Source organism: Spinacia oleracea, chromosome 6 (genome assembly GCF_020520425.1).
Source record: "Spinacia oleracea cultivar Varoflay chromosome 6, BTI_SOV_V1, whole genome shotgun sequence".
Taxonomy (NCBI): Eukaryota; Viridiplantae; Streptophyta; class Magnoliopsida; order Caryophyllales; family Amaranthaceae; genus Spinacia; species Spinacia oleracea.
In genome coordinates this window covers 59,101,050-59,124,976 of record NC_079492.1, presented here as the reverse complement: position 1 = coordinate 59,124,976, position 23,927 = coordinate 59,101,050, and the positions used below count along the sequence as shown (strand labels likewise).

Sequence of the window (23,927 nt, the reverse complement as noted above, 5' to 3'; positions counted from 1 at the left end):
TTATGTTCGACTTATTTTGACTTATTTCAGACAAAATAAGTTCAGATAACTTCAGATAATATAAGTTCAGTCAAAATAATTCTAACAGAACGGAGCCTAAGTGAGAAAAAGAGAAGAAAAATCATCATTTTAACTTTTTTTAATAGGTAACACAATTAAACTTACGATAATTAATATTAAATTTACCCGGAAAAAAAAAAGGAGTAATAATGCTACCCAATCTCATCTATATTGCACTATAAGTACCAATTTTGTTTGTTACACTTACATGTGAAGCAAATTCCAAAATACATCATCCACATTATGGCCTATCTTAATAACTTTCATTCCTACCACACATAGCAAAGCCTTAAACCAACCCTCTACCTTCTCTAGCTATTTCATTAATTATTCCAAAATTCTCCCACAATCATCAACAAAAACGTAATGAACTTACTTAGACCCTGCAAATACTCTTATTACAATACTCATCATCATCATTCGATCTTTTACAACTCCAAATTTGCAATAGGAAAGATAAACAAATTTAGTTTTTATAAGCCAAAAGGCGCTACAAATAATGCTAAAAATGTTCTTACAGTACAAGTGAGAGCATACAATTCCAACGAAGAAGCCGCCGTCAGAAAAGATGAAGAAAGGGTTGAAAAGAAAAGCTTTCTCTCTTTAGAAGAAGCTGGTTTGGTGGAGATCTCTGGTTTAAGTATTCATGAACGTTTTCTTTGCAGATTAACGGTACGTCTTCTTTTTCTCGTACGAGTAATAAGTACGGACTGCGAAATATTCAGTAAATTGTACTCCCTCCGTTTCTTTTTGTTTTTTACGTTTTTCTTTTTGGGTATTTTAAAATGTTCTTTACATTTCCTTTTATATTATCACATAAATGACTTAGTATTCTATCAAAATTTGTGTCCAATTATTATTTTAACCAATTAAATTCATTGGGTCATTTAATCTCTCACACTTTTCAATTAGGACATTAAATTTTTCTCATTTCCCAATATCAGAATTTTGATAAAAGTGAAAACATTATAAATAAACGTAATTTATCTTGTTTAAATAAAAAAATTGAGGAACCTCGACGCAAATTAATTAATCGTTAAAACGCGTGAAAAATACCAAACGTAAAGAACAAAAATAGACGGAGGGAGTACATCATAAACACGAACTTAGTTAGAAACTTAGGTGATGGTTGGTTGACATGAAATAAAATGAGAATTATGATTTCCTAGGAAGTGAAAGATTGTAGGGTTGTTTGTTTGACAAAAACATGGGAAGTCACACTTCCTACAAAGTAGAGGGAGTTGCTTACCTAGGTTCCCCTAGGTAAGTGGAACTTCCCATGGAAATTTATTTCTCATGTTTAACCAAACAATATCATCTACTTCCTAGGAAATGCTAATACATGAGAAAAACTTCTTTCTCAAAAATTCTACTTCCCACGTCAACCAAACTAGCCCTTAGAACTATTTAATTTGATTAATCGGTAAAAAAGTTATTGTAAATAGGAAATTTTTGTCAAATGTAACTTTAAGTTACATTGTCACTTTGTGGTTTACGACTCTAAACTCTAAATTTTTTTTTTTGCAACTTGAAAAGTCACGTACCCTCCATCTATATTACTCCCTCCGTCTCTTTTTGTTTTTTTTACGTTTGGTATTTTGCACACGTTTTAAAACTAGTTAATGTGCATTGAGATTCTCTATTTTGTTTAATTTAAACAAGACAAATTACATTTATTTTTAATGTTTTCACTTTTATCAAAATTATGATATTGGGAAAAAGAGAAAAATTTAATGTCTTAATGGAAAAGTGTGAGATATTAAATGATCCAATGAATTTAATTGGTAAAAAAAAATAATTGGACAACAAATTTTGATAGAATACTAGAGTATTTATGTGATAATATAAACGGAAATGTAAAGAACATTTTTGGACACCAAAAAAGGAAAACGTAAATAACAAAAAGAGACGGAGGAAGTAATATATGGAAAGGTGTTGCGAATAAAGTTTATGTGCCACGTAGAACTCTCTTGTTTACGCCACGTCATCCACTCACCAAAGTTATGTGAGGTTATTGACAACAAAAAATCAATAAAATAACTCTATCTTAATTAACCAACCACTAATTGTTGTTTATACACGCACATTAATTTATAAATGCATGTTAACATAAAGTCTAAAACAACTAAATCTTTATACGGAGTATTACATTTTTATTTTTTATGGACTATCTATATAATTAAAGCAGAGTGATGGTTGATGAGAGGTGAGCAAATCCCCAATACTCTCTTCTAACATATGCCACATCACTGGCCACGTCATACCCACTCAATAGGTAACTACTCCCTCTGTTATCGAATATTAGTCCCATTTCGAATCTTGACACTATTCACAATTGAAGAGAATCTTCTAATTTCTTTCCAATACGTACTTCAAAAAATATTCATGATCTTATTTTGTTCGTCTTAATTTGTAGTATAACAATATCAAATTTTTATATTTTTTTGACATACGTATTTGGAGATATTTGTGTTTAAATATTGAGTTGAAACAAGTTGAAAAGTCAAAACATGACTAATATTCACAACTTTAATGCTTCAATCAAGCACTAATCAAGCAAGAAAAAAAAGGAGAATTCAAACTAGCAATAAAAGGAAAAATAACCATTTACAAAAAAGGAAATAGCAAATTTTGTATAATGGAATATAAATACAAATAAATAAGGAAAAAAAACATGTTGTATATCTTTAAAATGGAAATTTGAATAACATAAATATAATGACTAACTATTTCAAAACAAATCTTCAAAAATTATGAAATAAATTGAAAAATAATTTTAATCAATCTAACAAATACAGAAAACGTCTATTAATTTTGCATGTGATGTATATTTAATCAGTTTAATAAAGAAAAAAAGTAGGTACTTCAGTTAAATGGTTAAACCATACCATTTATAACTTACGGTACATTATTATAATAATTAATTGACATTTTACCTTAGGCATCTACCAACATTTCAATTGTCTAACATCATTAAAAAAAAAAATATCTCATATAGACCGACATAGCTATATCCCGATTTATTAATTTCATAACTACTCTCTATTTGTGTTATTGCCATAATAATTTACATAATACTAATTTTAAATCAAATGCACTATTTTATTTACTTTCTAATTTATAGAAATCCCATGCATCGGCACGGGCCTATACTAGTATTGGAATAAATAACAATTAAAACATTAGAAAAACCATGAATTAAACATGATATCATAAGTCTCATAAGCATAAACTATATAAATGTCCTGCATGTATGTAATTTGGTGTTTATTAATTTAATTCACTTAGTTCCTTTAGAAAATAAATTAAACGAATTGTAAGATGATCTAATTGAAAAATTATTTCGCATGATAAATGACTACATGTATTTTTATACATGTAGTACATAAAATTATTTTTACTTTTATGTACTATATACATGTATTTTGGTCAAATATATATTGATCTGACGAAAAATCTAAAATTTTAATTATTTAAAGTAGCAATTGGGGTATCGCTCGAACCACACACTAGTTTAAAACTAACAAAAGGTCTTGCGCGCACAAGGTGTACAATAACTTTATCGTACACCAAAATAACTTTTACCTAGTTTTTTGTAACTTTTACTATGTTTTGGTTAACTTTTATATTATGAAACTTGTTTTGATAGATTAACATTTTAAAAGGTTAAATGATTAATTTTTATACATTATTAATGATTTTGAAGAATATTTTTTATTAAAATGAAAAAAGTTTATCAAGAAAAAATAGATAACTTTTACATATATAAGGGTAACTTTAATGTATTTTGAGTCAACTTTTACTTTGGTGTACAATATTTATTGTATACCTCTTTTAAATAAGAATTTGTGTAAAACTAAAACTTAATCAGCCGGATTCTTGCAAACTAGGACTGAAAGTAAGGCCATTAAACTATAATTATGAGTCGGATTCCGACCAACGAAAACCAAAAGTGATGTCATCATTGATTTCCAACTCATTATTAATGTGATTAAAATGCTTTAAAAATAAAATAAAAACCAATTAAATTGATTCCTACAAACCTAAAATCGGTGGTTTTTTATTATTATTAAAGTATTTTATTATATTAATAATGAGTTACAAATTATTAATGACATTATTTTCATCCGTTTGCCGGAATGTGATCCGAGATTGTAATTTTAATATTAGATGACCTTTTAGGTTGTAATTTACAAAAATATTAGTTTGAGGTTGTAACCCATAAAATCACAATTTTTTCATTGTAAACATATAGATACATAGGTAAAGAGGATTTTCCCTTCATTTCAGGCTTAACTTGACTCCAACCTAAATTAGTCAAAGCTTTTCAGAAAATGGATAGGAGACTAATTGGATATTATTTGGCAGATATCGTCTTTGAATCTACTGAGAGTGATAGCAGAACAAGAAGGATGCTCAATTGAAGAACTGAATGCTGGAAAGATTTGTGATTGGTTCTTGAAAGATAAGCTTAAAAGGGAGCAGAATATTGGTTCTGCTGTACTCCAATGGGATGATGATGACCCTTTCGCCGGCCAATTTTAATTACTCTTGTATTATGCCATCTCTTGTATTTAAGGCCCGTTCGGTGTCGTTTTTTGTTTTCAGTTTTTTGGTTTTTTATAAAACTAAATACCATAATATAAAAACCACAAAGGTAGTTTTCAGTTTTTTGTTGTCAGTTTTCAAAATTAGCATGATTATTACAAGTATGATTAATTTTTAGTTCATGATTAACATGACTTATAAAACCAAAAACTCAAAAATTGGAAACTGACAATGATACCGAAAGAGCCCTCCGAAATTTGACATGTTAGGATTTTCCGAATGCTGATTTTTACCTAATTGTCAGACCACAAACCATATTTATTACTCTAACAACTTAGTAGGAGGTGGTGACTTGACTCTTGGTATAACATGCAGTCTTTTACAAGTGCCTGTATTTACAATGTCATCGGCAAAAAGTAAACATCTTAAATAATTGATCCTCTAGCTTGAAATTTTAATTTTAACACACTTGATATTTACAATTGGCCAAGGTTAATTACAATCTTAATTAGGGTTATTTTATTAAGAGAATTATAATTGGTTTATGAAATTAAATTTGCTTTTATACCAAAAGAATAAGGTTCATGTAACTTGACTTGACGTTTATCAACATGAATAACAAAATTATAGATTGTATAGGACGCATATAAGAGATATTTAGAGCTAACAATTAGGTCGGGTCATGTTTGGTTTAAATTGTCGGTTTACATAGAGGGAACAATAATTCATATCCAAAACATGATCGGTTTATTAATTAATACAAAAAATTACAAAAGAGAAAAAATAATTAAAAAAATAAAAAAATCCTTGAGTACATCTATCTGTAGGCACATACCCATTCACATATCATGACAAAAACATGATAATGATGTTTAGGTGGAAGAACCAAATGTTTTTGGCCAACTAATTATTCCTTTAAAGTCAACAATCTAGCACACCCATTATGTTAATTAAAAACTAACTTCCAAATTAGAAGACTTTTGCAAGCTAGCTAGATAGTTTTCAAAAATTTAGCTATGCCTTTGCTAACTTCTGATCTCAATTAACTTATCAAGTTTAATTTGCAAATAACTTCAACCACAAAGTACTTTATATATTTTAAAATTTAACGTACATTCACTCTAGAAACATAAATACTAACACTATTCGAGATAACCCACCATTATAATCACCTATTTAACTTAATATAATTAATGTAAAATCAATATGACATTACTCAAATATTCGATTAATAAATTTACTCCCTGTAATATAATCGATCCATTAGCATTTCCAACATCCACAATACTTGACTTAAGCTACCAATAAACCTCAAACAATTTTCAACAACCAATATTACCTTAAATGGTCTTTTTTAAGTCTAAATTTTATTGAAATAGAAAATCAAAAGTTTTGAAATCCAACCATGGAGTAAATTAGTAGTAAAAGATTAAAGTAATAATTAAAGTCTTAATCCGCAATCCCCTCCCTCTTTTGTAGTCATCACCATCACCATCACCATCTTCCCCCACTCCGTCCCACCACTCCTCTTCTCAACCCCAAAGTCCAAACAAAAGCAGAAACCCAAATAAAGTCTTCTCCATTTTCTCTCTCCTCCCTGAAAACACCATTTCAAATTTGAAACTCACTGCTAAAAGAAACACAAAACGAAGATCCCCAGTTTCAATTTTAGGATTATCTAAAAAAAAAAAAAAAACCCAAATTACCAAAAAAAAATTGAAAGAAAAATCATCAATTTTGGTGGGTATTTTCTCGTTGTTTTGATGGTTCAAAAATGGCAATAACTGAGCAAGGATCTGAAGGAGGAGGCAAAGTGTGGGGTCTGTTTAAGCTCCCATTTCGACAAAATTCACCCTCGATTTCTTCTTCAAATTCTGTAAATTCTTCTGTTATGATGCACAGTGTTCATTCTCATCACAGCAACAACAACACCAATAACAATGGTGAAGGGTCTAATTCTCAACCTGCAGCCCCTTCTGTTACTTCTGTTGCTAGATCTTTACTTCCTACAAGACGCCGTCTTCGCCTTGATCCACCCAGCAAGCTCTATTTCCCTTGTATGTACTCTCTCTTTCTCTCTCATTTCACTTAATTTCTGAAGTTGACTTGCCTTTTTTGGCTTTATTTGGTTGATTTGAGCATTTTTTTTGAATTGGGGGTTTGGGTTTATGATCAAGAATATGGGTACTTCGAATTTTGAATAGATACAGATATTATTTTTTGGTAATTATATTTTTGTGTAATTTGTGAATATTGAGTTATGTAAAGAGGTTGCACATTGTGTGAGTCTTGTTAGAGATTCTCTAGAACTTTATGGTTGGGCTTTGATTGGTGATAATATTGTTTTACCTTGACAAAGTTGTAGAGAGTGAATTGAGTAGCTGGAATTTTTATGTTGAACTTTGTGAATTCTGTTAGAGCTCGCAGCGGAAATTTGGCTTTACTAGATAATATGAAATCGATACCTCACAATGAAATAATATTTTGTGAATAAACAAACAACCCTTTATGAAGGAAATAATAAATGTTACGTAAGAAAAATAATCTTTTCTTAAAACTAAACTTTAATGATGTGAATTGTTGAATTGTATTGAATAAATTTTACATTACACTTCTACACATTTATAATGAATTAGAAAACTAATTAAACAATGGTTTACATTGTTTCACCGAAAATCTTGTTTCCTAAAATTAACTAAACAATAAAAATAGAAACTACATTCTATTATCTCCTTATGTTTCTCTCGTTGTTTCACATTTCTCACCATTCTTAAATTAGATATAATTAATTTAGGAATTAATGATATCCATATACTCCCACAATTCTCCACCCCGTCCATAATTTGAAAACATTCAAATTTTGGATGAACAAATTGTAGTATCGTATCCGGGTTGCACCATTTTGACAATGATTGCCTACGTACCCTCGACCGGGATCAAACCAATCGTAGTTCCTTTTATCTTTCCATGTAATGCCTAACATGGGACAATGTTTAGTAATTCCAAGCAATGTTGGAACTTGCTTCCTGACACAACTTTGGTTAATATATCTGCGGGGTTCTCATTTGTATGCACCTTCATAAGAGAAATACTAACTTCCTCTATGACATCTCGAACAAAATGATATCTCACATCTATATGCTTGGTACGAGCATGATGAACCTGATTCTTTGCCAAATGAATTGCACTTTGGCTGTCACAACTCAGATTCACACATTCCTGCTTCAACCCCAAATCATCTAGAAGTCCCCATAACCACAATGCTTCCTTGACTCCTTCTGCCAAAGCCATGTATTCGGCCTCTGTAGTAGATAGAGCCACCGTGGCCCTGTAACATTGATCGCCAACTAACTGGAGCACCATGTATTTTAAACACGTAACCTGTAGTAGATCGTCGATTATCTAGATCACCGGCATAATCAGAATCAACAAAACCATTTACCTGACATATATCTCCACCAAAGCACAAACCCGTGTCAACAGTACCTTTTAAGTACCTTAAAACCATTTCACAGCTTCCCAATGTGCCTTTCCTGGATTCGCCATGAATCTACTGATAACACTAACCGCCTGTGAAATATCTGGACGTGTACACACCATAGCGTACATTAAACTGCCAACTGCACTAGCATAAGGTAAATTATCCATGTATGCCTTATCATCCGTTGTAGTGGGAGATTGTTTACTAGAGAGTCTAAAATGTGGAGCCAATGGATTTACCACTGACTTAGCACTTTTCATCCCAAACCTTTCAATAACCCGCTCAATGTAGCCTTTCTGGCTCAAGAACAATTTTCGATTTGATCTCTCTCTTCTAATCTCCATACCTAGTATTTTCTTTGCAGCGCCCAAATCTTTTGTTTCAAACTCTTCACCAAGTTGAGTTTTTAAAATATTTATCTCCACCTTGCTTTTTGAAGCAATAAGCATGTCGTCGACATACAATAGAAGATAAATATAATCACCTCCATGAAGTTTACGAATGTATACACAACAATCATAATTACTTCTAGAAAACCTTTGCTTTAACATAAAGGAATCAAATCGCTTGTACCACTGTCGAGGAGATTGCTTCAATCCATAAAGTGATTTCCTCAAGCGACATACCTGACTCTCTTTACCCTCAACCTTGTATCCCTCAGGTTGATACATATAGATTTCCTCATCCAAATCACCGTGTAAGAAGGCTGTCTTCACATCAAGTTGTTCCAGCTCAAGATCACCATGAGCAACGAGACTTAATAGCACCCGAATAGAAGTATGTTTTACCACCGGAGAAAATATCTCATTGTAATCAACACCTTCTTTCTGTGCAAACCCCTTGGCCACTAGCCTAGCCTTATATCTTATACCATCAGTCTTGGAAGGATCCTCTTTTCTTTTATACACCCACTTACAACCAATAGCAGTCTTTCCCACGGGCAATGAGACTACCTCCCATGTCTTGTTTTTATGAAGAGATTGCATCTCTTCCTCCATAGCAACCAACCAACTCTCTCTATCCTTGTCTTTGATAGCTTGTTTGAAGGTGATCGGCTCATCATCCTCCACCGAGAGTGCATATTCTACCAAGTTAACCTGCCCGTAATGCCTCAGAGGTTTGTCTAACCCAAACTTCTGAACTAATTTATAATTTCTCTTTGGCCTAGTGGTTGCCAAAGATTCCTTCTGCTGTTGTTGTAACACATGTACATTTTCCAGTTGAATCTCCTCATGTTCAAGATCATCCTCCTCATCATTTTGATTAACACCAGGATGCTCCACCTGAACATGACTAGAATCTGTTTGGTCTCTAGATTCTATCTCCACCACTTGATTATTTGAAGTAGTCCCGACATCACCATTATTTGACACCATAACTTTGGGTAAAGCTATCATAGATCTTTCATCAAATGTCACATCCCTGCTGATTACAAATTTAGAATCCTCTATACTCCAAAGACGATAGCCATTAACGCCTTTGGGATACCCCAAGAATATTGCTTTCTTGGCTCTTTCATCAAGCTTTTTATTTTTGACATGATAATAAGCTGTGGACCCAAAGACTCTAAGTCTCTTGTAATCTGCATGTTTCCCTGACCACACCCTATGAGGTGTGTCTCCATCTAAATAAGAATGTGGTGATCGATTCACTATATAACAAGCTGTAGCAACCGACTCTGCCCACCATTCCTTGCCTAAACCAGAATTAGAGCGCATACACCTAGCCTTCTCAAGTAGTGTACGATTCAGTCTTTCCGCGACTCCATTCTGTTGTGGTGTGTCTTTAACTGTCCAGTGTCTTACAATGCCTTCCTGATCACAAAACTCCTTGAAAGCTCCCTCTGTGTACTGTGTACTCTGTACCGTTACCAGACCGTACAGTTTTTAGCTTTCGACCCGTTTTGTTCTCAACCATTGCTCTCTACCGCTTGAAAATGTCGAATAACTCATTCTTATGCTTCAGAAAATAAATCCAAGCATATCTAGAATAATCATCAACAAATGTAACAAAGTACCTGGAACCACCCTTGGAAGAAACTTTAGCCGGACCCCAAACATCTGTATGCACATAGTCTAACAACCCTCTGCTTTTGTGCTTGCTTGTAGAAAACTTTACTCTGTGTGCTTTTCCATACACACAATGTTCACAAAATTCCATTTGTGGTTTCTTCATGTTCTTCAACAAACCTTGTCCGCAAAGCAATGATAGACCTTTTTCCGACATATGCCCAAGGCGCATGTGCCATATCCTAGTGCATTCTGTTTGGTCTTTACTTCCACTGATTCCAACTGCTAAATCACCTGTAACAATTGTGCCCAAAAGAGGATAAAGATTACCGTGACGAATCCCCTTCATCACTACCATGGAACCACGAACAACTTTTAATACTCCATTTTCCATGGATAGTTTGCAACCATTTTTCTCTAATAACCCAAGAGAAATAAGGTTTTTCCGTAAATCTGGGATGTGTCTCACATCCTTCAAGGTTATTATTGTTCCATCATGCATCTTGATTCGGATAGTACCTAACCCGACAGTCTTGCAAGCATGATCATTTCCCATCAAAACCGTGCCACCGTCCAAACTTTGATAAGTTGTAAACCACTTTCTATTTGGGCACATATGGTGTGATGCTCCTGAATCAAGCATCCACTTACCAGATATTTCAGTGCATTGTTCTGATACGGAGTAACAATAATCTTCCTCGTCATTTGAGACAAAACTTGCCTCTTGTTTTTCTTGTTGTTTTCCTCTGGAATTGTTGTTGTTGTCCGACCTCTTGAATGTAGCCCTCTTATTTGGACAATTTACTTTAAAATGACCAAGCTCACCACATTTGAAACATGGTCTTTCCGCAAGAGGTCTAGATTTTGGTCTAGACTTTCCTCCCTTGCCTCTTCCTCTTTCATTAGTCCTTCCTCTAGTTGTAAACAATCCCTGAGCTTGTTCCCTGTATTCTCCTCCACTGCTAGACATCATCCCACTTGTAGCAACCTTTCGAAGATCATCCGCTAAAAGTGATGTTCTAGTTTCATCCATGGTTAGAGTATCACCCACAAGGCCACAAGCATCAATGTTTGAACTAGATTTTCATAGGACTTTGGTAATGAAAGTAATAACATGAGCGCTTGGTCTTCCTCTTCTATCTTCACATCTATATCCTTTAAGTCTGATATAATCCTATCAAACTTATTGATATACTCCCGAATTGAGGTGCCTTCTTCCATCTTGCATGTATACAATTTGGATTTTAGATAGATCTTGTTCGTTAGAGTTTTCGTCATGAAATTTGTCTCTAACTTTGCCCACACTCCAGCAGCCGTTGCTTCTTCATTTACCAAGAATACAACATCCCTCTCAAGGCACAAGATTATGGCAGCTCGTGCTTCAAGATCTAACTCTTCCCAATCCTCATCCTTCATATCTCCGGGTTTTAGTTTTTTTCCCGCTAGCGCTTTGTGTAGCTTTTGCGAAATTAGCAAATTTTTCATTTGCATCCTCCAATAGGAAAAATCATTTTTCCCATTGAACTTTTTAATTTCATATTTCCCAACTTTTACCGTTCCACTAGTAATCCTTCATATCTCCGGGTTTTTGTTTTTTTCCCGCTAGCGCTTTGTGTAGCTTTTGCGAAATTAGCAAATTTTTCATTTGCATCCTCCAATAGGAAAAATCATTTTTCCCATTGAACTTTTTAATTTCATATTTCCCAACTTTTACCGTTCCACTAGTAAAAGGCATTATAAAAATATTTTCAAAATAAAAAATTTAACCACTTAATATTTTGACGTTGGCTCTTGATACCAATTGTTAGAGCTCGCAGCGGAAATTTGGCTTTACTAGATAATATGAAATCGATACCTCACAATGAAATAATATTTTGTGAATAAACAAACAACCCTTTATGAAGGAAATAATAAATGTTACGTAAGAAAAATAATCTTTTCTTAAAACTAAACTTTAATGATGTGAATTGTTGAATTGTATTGAATAAATTTTACATTACACTTCTACACATTTATAATGAATTAGAAAACTAATTAAACAATGATTTACATTGTTTCACCGACAATCTTGTTTCCTATAATTAACTAAACAATAAAAATAGAAACTACATTCTATTATCTCCTTATGTTTCTCTCGTTGTTTCACATTTCTCAGATATAATTAATTTAGGAATTAATGATATCCATATACTCCCACAAATTCACCACCAGATGATATCATTCAAGCCTCAAATTTTTATTTTACATTGTTTTTCTATAGTTGTTTTTATTTGAAATTTGCTCCTTGTATCAGTTGTATGAGTTGATTGTTAAGATATGGAAGAAATGCATGACCCCATGTTAAAGAGGGGTCATTTTTTATCGTATGAGGAAAATAGGAATGTTCCATAGTCTGTACCTTGATTGAGGGGGTAGAATGTGCGCTGCTTGAAATGATAGGCTGTTTTGGGTTGGGTTCATGTTCCTGCCGAAGATAAAGCGGTTGAGGATCTCTGTACGCTAATCAAACCCAACTAATGAGACGGGGTTAACACATTTGACAATAACCTCACCTATTTAATTGAAAATGTTAAGTTGTACTCCCTCCGTCCCGGAATACTCGACCCGGCTTGACCGGCACAGAGTTTAAGGAACTTGAATTGACTTATTTAATTTAATAGGTAGTAGTTGATAGTGGGGTATTATTTTAATGTAGTTAGTGGGAAATGTGTAAAGGGGTGGGGTTGGGGGAGAGTAAGGGTTGAATTTTTTATTATTTTTTGTATGGAGTAGGGGGTAGGTGGGTTAATAGGGGTGGAGTGAGAAATAATATAATATTGTTAGAATATTTCTAGTTTTAGAAACAGGTCAAGTATTAAGGGACGACCCGATAAGGAAAACAAGTCAAGTATTCCGGGACGGAGGGAGTATCTATTAGTCGTACTTGTTTGAAAATATCTCGTTAGCTTAGATATGTAAGATCTCACTTTGTGCCATGAGTCCCTTTAAGACTTACTTAAGGAGCAACTAAGGCAGGTCTTGTACTTTACTACAAGTCTCCCATCCACAATAAGGTCTAGTGCACGTGCTACAATAACTGATAGAAAAACCTCCAACTTACGGCGGGGAATCACTTGGCAGAAAGAAGTGGACTTTGCTTGTGTGAAGTAACATGTGCTTATTAAGAAGCTGTTTTATGTGAGTCAAGAACTTTCTTCTTATTTGGGAAAATTTAGTTTGTACTTCTTCCGTTTTTTAATAGGTGCATCTGTTTAACCGGCACGCAGGTTTAGAAGTTTGAGTTGAATTTAGTATCATATTATGCAAGTAAGGTAAGTGGGTGAATTCTATATTGCAGGAAGTTGATAGTGGAAGAATATTGCAATAAATTGATGGTGTGAATATGTGGTAGGAAGAGAGAGAAAATACTTCCTCCGTTTTTTTACTTGCACCATTTCCTTATATGGAAGTTGCAAATTAGTTGTACCATTTCCTTTTATGGTATGTGTTCACATGCTTTTTTGTGTGTTCACACACTAAATACCCACTTTACTCTTACTCACATTTGATATTTACCATTGTTACCTAACATTTTCCCTCTCTTTTGTTTGTTCTCATATGGGCAATTTTGATATTTACAATTTTTCTTAATCTTTGTGCCCAACCCAAATGGTGCAAGTAAAAAAGCTGGAGGAAGTAATAAATAATTAGGAGTGATGAATCTGGTAGGAGAGAGAACAGAGAAATAATAATAAGGTTTCCAAAAAAAGGAAGTGATGTACTTATTAAAAAAACGGCTGTTATGGAGAGAGATGCACTTATTAAGAAAAATGGAAGGATTAGCAAGTGAAATTCCTTTACAACTCATTTGGGATATACTATGTTGGAGAATTAATAATGAACTAGGAAATGATGGAAAGATGATCTTTCCTTCACTACAATTTATCACAGTATCTAGAAGGGCCAATAGTTGTATCTCATGATTTGTAATAAATAAAAGAAATGTGTGTTTTCTAGCCTTTATCTCTATTATTTTCCCTTCACATTTCTTACACCCCCAACACCAATACCAAATAATTGGATCCCTTCTCTTCATGTTGCATTTCTCTCCCGCAATTCAGAGAACCAACATTTTGACTACTTGTGCCATAGTTTGCTCTTCATTTTTTTCTTCTTCTTTTTGGCCAACTCCTTTTATATTTTGTGAAACAAATTTTTACCACTCACATTCTTCTTTGGGTAACTTCTTTTGGGTAGCCTCGCAATCCTGAAAGATCTTTAAGCTGCGATACCAAATTTTTTGGAGAATGAATAATGAGTAAAGACTAATGAGAAAGACATTTGCAACAAAATAATTTCATAATTTCCACTTTGATTGATTGGTGGAGGGAAGATGGGGACCGCAAGTCGACAACACAAATACAAGTTGGTATCTGTGTTGGCTGGGATAAGTTGAAAACATATCTTGATAGAAGAGTGGACACCTCCATATTCATCCCCTCCAGTAATTAAGGGTTTGTTTGGCATCATAGTTCGTTTCAGTTTCAAATTTAAATTCTTAAGTTTTCAAATGCTGTACTTAAAAGGATGGACAATTAGCTTATGAGCTTCAATAAGATATGTTGTACTTGTTCCTATCCATTTGAAATCCTGCAACTGAAAATGAAAATCAGAAACAACTTTTAGTCATTTCCAAAATTTGATCTTAGTTTCCAAACAAGCTAAAATTGAAAATTGGCCATGGTATTAAAGTGAAAATCAAGTGAAAGTTGAATTTTCACGAGGCATTGAAGAGTGGGTGAGTGGCCTATTTATTGAACTAAGGTTGTTTTTTTAAGATGTTGCTACGTATGGATAAAGTAATTTCTTACCTCTATATTGGCTCATAAAATTAGGAACTTTCTATTGAAATGTGTCTGCAGGACAATTGAAAGTATTTCCCATGCATATTAGTAAAATGCCTTTCTCTATGTTGTGATGTTTAAGGAAATTACTGATTTCATGATGATCGATCCTGTATGGTAGGTTATAACTTCTGTGCAGGTAAGTTGAGATGTGAGAAATATTGGTAGTTTTGCAATCAATGGAAATTTGAGCTAGATTTGGGAGGTCACCTGATGATATTTAATTTGGAAAAGAATAAAAATGCGGAATCATCAAAGAGAAAGAGGGGGATTGTTCGAATGGAGAGTTTAGGTTTGAACTTTGAAGTTCTTTAATGCTTTTTACTTCAAAAAAAAACAAACAAATACCCTTTTTTGATGTTGTCACTAAAGAGGGTTTTGACTCCCTCCCATAAGTTAATGCTTAATTTTTCTTGAAATAAATATTCATTACCACGTTGGCTTCTCCTTCTGTCTCATCACCGATACTGACACTATCATGCCTTTTTCCTAGACTTCCTCTAGTAATGTGAACCACTGGTGGTTGGAGAATGAATAGTATAGTTATTGTCATATGGGGATGGTGATGTTAGTTTAGTGCTAGGGTGACTACTCGAATCCAAAAATGGAACTTTGAATTTGGAAGTGCAGGTGTTAGCTAATGATAACCAAATACCAAAGCAAAAACAGAATCATCTGTATACCTAAACTTTTTTGTTCCTCGTGGTCCATTAGGGCTGGTTCAGTCGTTTGGATATTGTTGAAGTGTAGAAAACCCAAGGGCTCCTACAAAATATATTTAAGTGGTACATAAAAGACTTTGCAATACAATCTGTATCTGCCAATAAAATCTTCTAACATAATTTTGATGTATTGTATAAACTTCACTGGAGTACATAAACTCATACAATTTACACCAGAGTACATAAGCTTTCATTACAGTTTGCTCATACTTTCCAAAAGGGGTGTTTTTTTTTAGTTATATCGCTTTTACTTTTTTTAATTGTTGGCAAACCATTTTACCATCTCTCTCACTTTTCTTACACCCACCCACCACTTTTTTTTTTCTTTGCCAAATAAGAGAGGGATATATTAATCAACAAACAGTTTTACAACCAAGTCAGAAGGCCCAACAAGCCAAAACTGACAAACAAACTAGACTAACACTTAGTCTAAACAAGCCTAAACAGAACAAAGCTAATTACAACTGAGTTAGCCAAGTTCTAGCAGCAGAGCTTACTGTCTTGCTATGAATCTTCAATATTCTGTGCTTGACATCAAACTTGAGACTAGTCAACAGGGAGCAACCTGTAGGAACATAGTGATCCCAAACAGCTGAATTCCTAGCTTTCCACACTTGGTAGAGAGCTCCTGCCGCAGCAGTATAGTAAACCTTCCTTTTGAAGGAATTCCTGCAGTAAGTTCTGATCCAGTGAAGGGTTTGGAGGATAGAGGTTCTTCCCATTCTAATACCCAGCCACTCTAGTGTACTCTGTAGACACTCCTTGCTGTAGGAACAATCAAAGAACAGATGTGCATTGGTTTCTGGAGCATCACCACAGATAGCACATAAATTGTTGTTACCAATACCATACTGATACAGTCTGTTCTTGGTATTTAGTCTATCTAGTAAGGCAAGCCAAATGGTAAACCTGTGTTTGGGGAGAGTGTATCTGTTCCACCCACCCACCACTTTACTACATCTCTCTTACTTTATCCACCTTTTTCTTACACCCTGTGACTCCTCCTAGAAACGAGAATCTACAATAATTGGGTACATACAAAAATGGAGGAAGTACATAAATTTTATGTTTTTCAAGAAAGAAAAAAAGTCGTGGAATTAAAGTACCATGCTATTTGAGGTTGAGAGATCTTGCTGTTGGGTGACTCTGAGTGTAAATAAATTGAGATGTTGGCCAAGCTGCAATTTTTTTATTTATAAGTGGGTTGATGTGAAAACATTTTGTAAGCTAACTGAATATGATTGTTATAGAAATTGCACAGAGATACCGGAGTACCCCTGGAACTAGTTGTTGCAAGTGTTAGAAATCACTGATGCCCTAGACTCTAGCAGAACTACACGAGTGCCCCTGTACTGAAGGGCACTTTTTGCTCACTTACCCATTTTGTACTGGAGAATTTCAAATGAGAAATAAGTATCGTAGGGTAGACCAGATAGATTCTGGTAACTCTAGAGATGCCAAGACCATGAAGACCTTGATCTTATCATTCAAAAAGTAGAAGAGGAAAAAGGTTAGCATCAGCCAGGGAAGAAGACAAGTTTTCAGCCACTATTTTAGGCATATTTTTAGTACAATAATTTTCTAATTGTATAATACTAAAGTGTATAAGAACTAGGTCTTTGTCTTTGTTGGGATTGTGTAACTGCAAGAATTGATTTATGTTGAAGACAAAATTTTCAGAATGTCTTAGATGTTTCATTTGTTGGAACCAATCCCCTTTTTGTTGAATGATACTAGCGGTGGATTTGGTATCTTTGGAAAAGCTCATGTGGGGCTTGTTTGGTTTTGTATGGGCAGTGCATGATTAATTTTGTAATAACCTTCCAAGCACGTGAGAGCTAGCCGAATAAGCATCCTTTGCATATCAGAAGGAAACAACATTCATGACACCTTACAATTCCCCTCAATATTTTGACTATGCACTGACACAAGGTGTGGTCAGCACAACTTTTGTGGAACATTATTGTGTTTCTTTTGGTCTAATAATTAGCCGCTATTTGTCCACTGTTAGTTTCTTTTGAAAAGAAGAATAAATTTTAATAACAGTTTTTCTTTCATCGTCAAAAGAGCATGCTAGAGATTTTGTTTACTTGATCTTTTTGGAGTTTGTGTAGAATAGTAAGTTATGCTCATATGTCATGTTTCCTCATACTGAGTTTTTATTTTTGCATTTACTTGAATCTCTGAGTAAACTAGTATGAAGATATTTATGCTATGGTGAAAGAACATATTTTTATATTTTAAGAGGAAATTGATGTCTTGAACATCATTCTTTTTTAATCGGTCTCACTTTTAGCAGGTAACAACTAAAAGAGGATACACGAGGGAAGTGACTGAGTGACATGTTAAACACAACACCGAGTAGTATCATCAGCCAAAAACAGGCGAATCTAACTGGTCTAGATTAGTGGAAAGTCTATTTACAAAGATCCATTGAGGAAGGAACTTCTTAGAAAGGGAACTGTGGAGGTAGAGGATTATGATCCTTTGATAGACAAGGATGGGTTTCTAAGTTTCTTAGATAGCTGGAAAAGTCAAAACGTTCATATGTCAGTACTTTTAACTAGGATATGTAAGTTCTATTTCTCACTTTAAACTTTTGGGAGACAAGTTCTGTCTGCCCTCGTCCTCCCTAACCGTGTCATTATGTGTGGAGAAAGTGCTCTTAGTTGGTAATATGGAGATATATACTTTTGCTTGTTAAGGCAACTCCAATGATTGGTGTAAACATGCTTGCAATTTATGTTTAAAGTGTACCTGTAGCTCAACCATTGGAGGGCAAAATAGTTAACCTGCTTGCAAGCATGTGTTATGTGTAGCTTAACGAAGCTAAAAGCTTGGAAAATTAATTAATTTTCAAAGAGTAATTTAATGTTGAATAATTAAAGGGTGAGGTTTATGCAAGTGTGTTATTGTGGTCAACTTTTGTGGGAGCTTGTAGCTTGAAAGTATTGTAGCTTAAGATCTGATGTGGTGAACTAAACTACATTACCTAGTAGCTTACAATTGGAGATACTCTTTCTGAAAGAAAGAACTATGAAACCTTTCATGTAAGTCATGTTTGAAATATGTTTTGCCTGCAAACCTACCATGGATCTTATTTTATCAGTAAAATGCTCACGTTTTCGTTCATTTTCTTTCTTTATATCGAGAAAGACCTTTATTACTACCTTAGTACTTAGTTTTGTTTTGTCAATCTTATTTTTGTCTATAGTTATCGACTATCGTGATGAAATCTAATTGGCTAAGATAAACCTGCCCTTGGTCTGTAGTGTCTTTTCTAGTATTGCACAGAGACTCAATATATGTCTAGTGTTTTCACATCTCAAACTGAGAGTTGTAGTCTCAGTTCGTGTTAACCCTGCAGTTTTTTTTCTGTAATTTTAATCACTTGTCAGCTCCTCCTCTTGTTCCTTGTTATAGATATTGCTTATCCTACCACAGAAAACTTTTTCATTCTGGTTACAGTGATGAGTTATTAGAACTTAAATTTCCACGCTATGGAGTAAATATCTTCATATAGTTCTCAAATGTGATTCCACTTCCATCCTATAAGAAGGGCAACTGCTGTCTTTTATTTATTTTGGAACCTATTCCTCTTAGCTACGTGCATCTTAGTTCAATGGAGAAACTTTTTACTTCTATATATGGAGGTTTGAAGTCAAACATGCACAGGTTTTGCCACCACTCAACTAGTACTTATACATAGACTTCTTCATGGTGTTCTTGTTGAAGGGGAAAGACTAGGGTCTTAGGATGGAAGGGGAGAGAGAGCAGGAATGAAAAATGGGTTTGTCTTAAGACTAGGCTTAAGGAAGCCTCACTTTATCAAGGCAAGGGCAAGGGCAAGGGCTATGTGATGCCGAAGCTTACTGATGACCTTCATAGGAGAGGACGAGGTGGTTTTTCCAAGGTTGCATGCCTTTGATGATTGTCAGCTCAAAAGCGACTCAGGGTGCAGGGGGTTACATTTTTACCTGATTCACTAATCACCCTGGGAGCTGCAAACCAAAAAAGCAAACTATAACATGAAAGTGGGTCATTTTGGCCTGACTTAACAAACTAGGTAGCGCATTGCGAACCTGTATGGCCGTATCCATTCTCATACAGGCGAATTAGGTAACTATCCAGGGTTTTGTGGAAGGAGGGGGGCAGAGTTTAGGGGAGGTGGGACTGTGGGGAAGTGAGAGGGATTATTAAAATGGGGATGGGATAAGGTCACTTATTTTGTTATATTGACCAACTTAATGTGCTTGTGAGGTTAATAGTTATTTTTAAATGAATGTGGTTCATTTTTCATATCTAGTAAGCTCTAATGCGTAGTTTTATCTGTCTTGCAGATGAACCTGGTAAGCAGGTTAGGAGTGCCATAAAGATTAAAAATACAAGCAAATCTCACGTAGCTTTCAAGGTATGGATGCTGCTTTTGTTATATATTCCCTGGCAACTTTACAAGTGTGGTAGGTGGCAATAACTATTTATGTTGTGGTATTCTATCTGCTAGTGTATGATACTGTTGTATAGTTTTATATATGGATGAATCCTGGAAAGCCTAATTCTTCATGTCATGTTTAATTTATTTTCTTCAGTTTCAAACAACTGCACCTAAAAGCTGTTTCATGCGTCCTCCAGGAGCTATTCTTGCTCCTGGTGAGAGCCTAATAGCAACTGGTATAAATCTCTGTGCCCATACTATTTTGTTCCTATCATTGCAGCTAGTTTTTTTATTCTTTGCAATCTTAACAGTATCCTTTTTTGTGTATGGATTTGGCTAGTTTTTAAGTTTGTGGAGCATCCAGAAAACAATGAAAAACCCTTATTAGAGCAGAAGAGCAAGGTGAAGTTCAAAATCATGAGCTTAAAGGTGAAAGGACCAATGGACTATATTCCTGAAATGGTGCGTTTATGCTCTTATACAATAATGTATCTTATCATTTGTTTCAAATTTAAAGGGTGTGTAGGCTGCAAAAAAATTCTTAGTTTTTGATGCACTTATCTTGATGGATTCATCACGTAATGATTCATGTTTGGTTTTCCTGTCAAATCAGCGGGAGAGGACTGAAACGTTTGACCACCAACCTCTTCCCTCAAAAATGTGCGGACTTATCCGGTGGCGTGGGCAAAAACATTTTATTTGGTGGGGAGGGGAGCAAATTCTTAAGTTGAACTTTCACTTTTTTCTTAGCAGAAGGCGTGTATAGAGAGTATTTAAAGTAACATCCCAAACAATAATCTGGATCCGCAATTGGCCTAACCACTTATCAGAACTACTTCATTTCAGAAACAAAAAAACACTATCTTTATAGAATGGGTTCAATATAATTGGTTTAGTAACTTATGTCAGAGCAATGCTTCTCATGTACGTTGTTAATAGTTGTGTGGGATTGTTTGGTATGTTATTTTGGTTCAGGTTATATGAGAACATCTAAGGTGCCCCCCTCACATTTTCTTGTTCAGGCTATATAACCAAGGAAGACTTAAAATTGGATTTTATTGAATGTTTTCCATTTCATGTAACATCAATATTTAAAGTGAGCTTGCTTTCAAACTCTTGAATACTTTTGGTTATCCTTTTCATACAGTTTGATGAGCAGAAGGATCAAGTAGCCATAGAACAGATACTGCGTGTTATTTTTCTAGACATGGATCGTCCCAGCGCTGTAAGTTCTCAGTTTTCTTCTTTTGAATCAAGTAGTTCTCCATTATGAACATAGAGTCAAATTTTGTGACAAAAAGTTGTCTAAGCCTGGTAAAATCGGGCCAAAGGCTAAAGTAGTCTAATATGCAATATGTGGACTGAGCCACACATACCCCCGAAAGAACCAGGTGCTTGACAATTTAGGCTGTGAATCCCGAGTCATGAGTCGGCCAGCTACTTGTTGGCCCTCCCTGGTTTGGGTCAGGTTTGGCTAGTTAAGATCAGGCGATCAGCACTATTTCAGTCGCACAGAAAACAAACAAATGTGTATGAGTTTACTTGTATACAATTGTTGCCACAAACAAGGGCCGTCTCTGAAGCAGTTTTCGTTGTATTACTCAAGGCTTTTGAAAAATTAAAGCGTCAATTAGCAGAGGCAGAAGCAGAGCTTGAAGAACGCAAGAAGCCACCGGAGGACAATGGACCAAAGATGATCGGTGAAGGACTTGTTATAGATGAATGGGTGAGCTAAGCTATACAACGTTTTCTAGTTTCGTAAAATTTTGAAATTGCTCACCTTTTGCTGTGTCACTCATGTATCATTTCAGAAGGAGAGACGAGAGAGATACCTGGCTAAACAACAGGTTGGAGGGGTGGACTCTGCATAAAGAAGAAAGTCCATTTTTTTTTTCCGGAGAAGAATATTGCAGAGAACGTGAAGTAGTAGCATTTGATCCCGCCAAGCATTGGGCACGTATTTGTGGCATCGACTAGGATTGTACTATAAAGTGAGATATGGCTATTTATCGTTGAGTGCTCGAGAGGCTGCTGGTAGGGTGAGGAAGCTGCTCTTGCCAAGCTGACTTGTGGTTCACCTACTGTAGATAAAATTGAGTTTTGTACTAAGGTGTTGTGATAATTGGGTGTAAGAATGTTGTCCAACCTTATATTTCTCATCTCTTATTGTAAAGATGTTTTAAAGCTAGCTAGCAAGCTTGCTTGATTCACTTTGTGGTTTCACCTTACTCTTCCAATCTAGATCTAAATTCCTTGTTTGTAGATCGAAACAAATAACCAATCAGGGGGAATTTGTAATGCAGTCGATTACTATTGTGGATATATTGTTAGGAGTAAATCTCAACTTCCTAGAGCTATAAATATCGTAATATAGCACAATTTTGCTTCATTTTTCACTTGTAGGTCAATAATTGAACTTAACTTCCAGAATTTGAGTTCCTAATAAAAGTTAGAACCTCAAGCGGTAATTCAATACTGTAGGACATCAGTTGCTAAGCCATTTCAACACAAATATCTAGGTAGAAAATAATTTCGAATCCATTTATGTTGTTCCCTTTTCCTATCATTTCTAGCACCTTTTTCGTTAGTCCAAAAGATTTTACTCTTTACTTGATCTTCTTACTTTGTTATGTATATAAAGTCCCGTTCCTTTTATTCATTTCGAATGACCACATCCAATGAGTCTAGTTCATCATTGAATCAAAGGGCAATTGGTTGTTAACCAATTGTAATAGCCTTTAACTCAACACTTCATTATTTCAAAGCTACCCAGTATCTCTATTATATAAGCGAAGAGGGAAGGGTTATTTTCATAACAACACTTTTGGTGTCCCCCATGTAAAAGACTGAAGTACCCCCATTCTATTTTACAATTCAATTGAATTTCTTTCTCTCTCCTCAAACTTCCTTCCTCTGTAAAACTCTAAAATCGACGCACCTTCTCCGGCGTACGGCCACCAATCCCGATTTTACTGCTAATTTAAACGAGGAGTGTCGAGTGGAAAGCACGACTAAAATTCAAAGGAGGAGTGCCGAGTGCAGTAAAGGAGGAGTGCTTTCAGTATTATTAGTCGAAATTTCCAGTGCCGACGACGAAGAATACGCCTTACCTAAGCCGCGAAGCAACAACCAAGGGCATCCACATTCGAAGGTTCCAGAATCTTCCCTGAATGTTGTTTCAGTAGATTCTGACTCCACAAAGCACAAGCTTGATTTGTCAGGGTTTATGGAAAGCCGACGCCTATGAAATTGACCCCTCATCATTTGTTCCTGCTCAAGGTTTACCCTCCCATCGTAATTAATTATATTTTTCTAACCCCGTTTTGTTTGTTGAATGGGCAGATTTTGTGATTTGAATTTCTTTCAAATTCAAGGTTTTGTTGCAGATCTAGAATAAATTAGCGGATTTACCAGTATTTTTCTTCAATATTTGATTTGATTCGAGTTCAATTGGTGTATAAATCGTTTTTGTGCTTTGATTTTTTCTTATAATATGATAATGTAAACATTGACATATAATTTGACTACTAAATGAGTAAATAAAATGAAAATCCATGCTTTTGGCGTCGAATTTTCAATCTAAAAAAACCCTAGGATTTGCTGATCTGTTTTCTCTCACTCCTCTTTACATTTTTTTAAAAATCTGCTTCCATTTTTCGTCGTCTATTGAGTATTGTTTTTCTGCATTTTGTGATTAGATATTGTTTTTTTGGTTTAATTTCTGTATTTTGTGGTGAATTTGTGTGAGCATTTGTCTATGGACCTTTTTGTTTGTATTTATTTGAATTG

The 23,927-nt window shown here is 34.7% G+C and overlaps 2 protein-coding genes across 2 annotated transcripts; both read left to right on the top strand.

Annotated features, from left to right (window-relative positions):
* The first annotated feature begins 266 nt into the window (after window positions 1–266).
* On the top strand, window positions 267–4,727 carry LOC110785658 (uncharacterized). The gene is made up of 2 exons (XM_021990141.2): window positions 267–732; window positions 4,429–4,727. Exons 1-2 carry the CDS (start codon window positions 427–429, stop codon window positions 4,603–4,605), a joined length of 483 nt encoding a protein of 160 aa, XP_021845833.1. The 5' UTR covers window positions 267–426; the 3' UTR covers window positions 4,606–4,727.
* A 1,259-nt stretch (window positions 4,728–5,986) lies between these two features.
* On the top strand, window positions 5,987–22,460 carry LOC110785660 (vesicle-associated protein 4-2). The gene is made up of 7 exons (XM_021990142.2): window positions 5,987–6,665; window positions 20,044–20,114; window positions 20,293–20,374; window positions 20,479–20,600; window positions 21,286–21,363; window positions 21,745–21,864; window positions 21,950–22,460. The coding sequence occupies exons 1-7, from the start codon at window positions 6,383–6,385 to the stop codon at window positions 22,007–22,009; spliced, it is 816 nt and encodes a 271-aa protein (XP_021845834.2). The 5' UTR covers window positions 5,987–6,382; the 3' UTR covers window positions 22,010–22,460.
* Window positions 22,461–23,927: the final 1,467 nt, after the last annotated feature.

Coding starts and splice junctions, on each gene's coding strand:
- LOC110785658 (XM_021990141.2), top strand. CDS start 427: ATGAACTTACTTAGACCCTGCAAATACTCTTATTACAATACTCATCAT. Junction 733..4,428: donor GTTTTCTTTGCAGATTAACG/GTACGTCTTCTT, acceptor ATTATTTGGCAG/ATATCGTCTTTGAATCTACT.
- LOC110785660 (XM_021990142.2), top strand. CDS start 6,383: ATGGCAATAACTGAGCAAGGATCTGAAGGAGGAGGCAAAGTGTGGGGT. Junction 20,601..21,285: donor TGGACTATATTCCTGAAATG/GTGCGTTTATGC, acceptor CTTTTCATACAG/TTTGATGAGCAGAAGGATCA. Junction 21,865..21,949: donor GACTTGTTATAGATGAATGG/GTGAGCTAAGCT, acceptor GTATCATTTCAG/AAGGAGAGACGAGAGAGATA.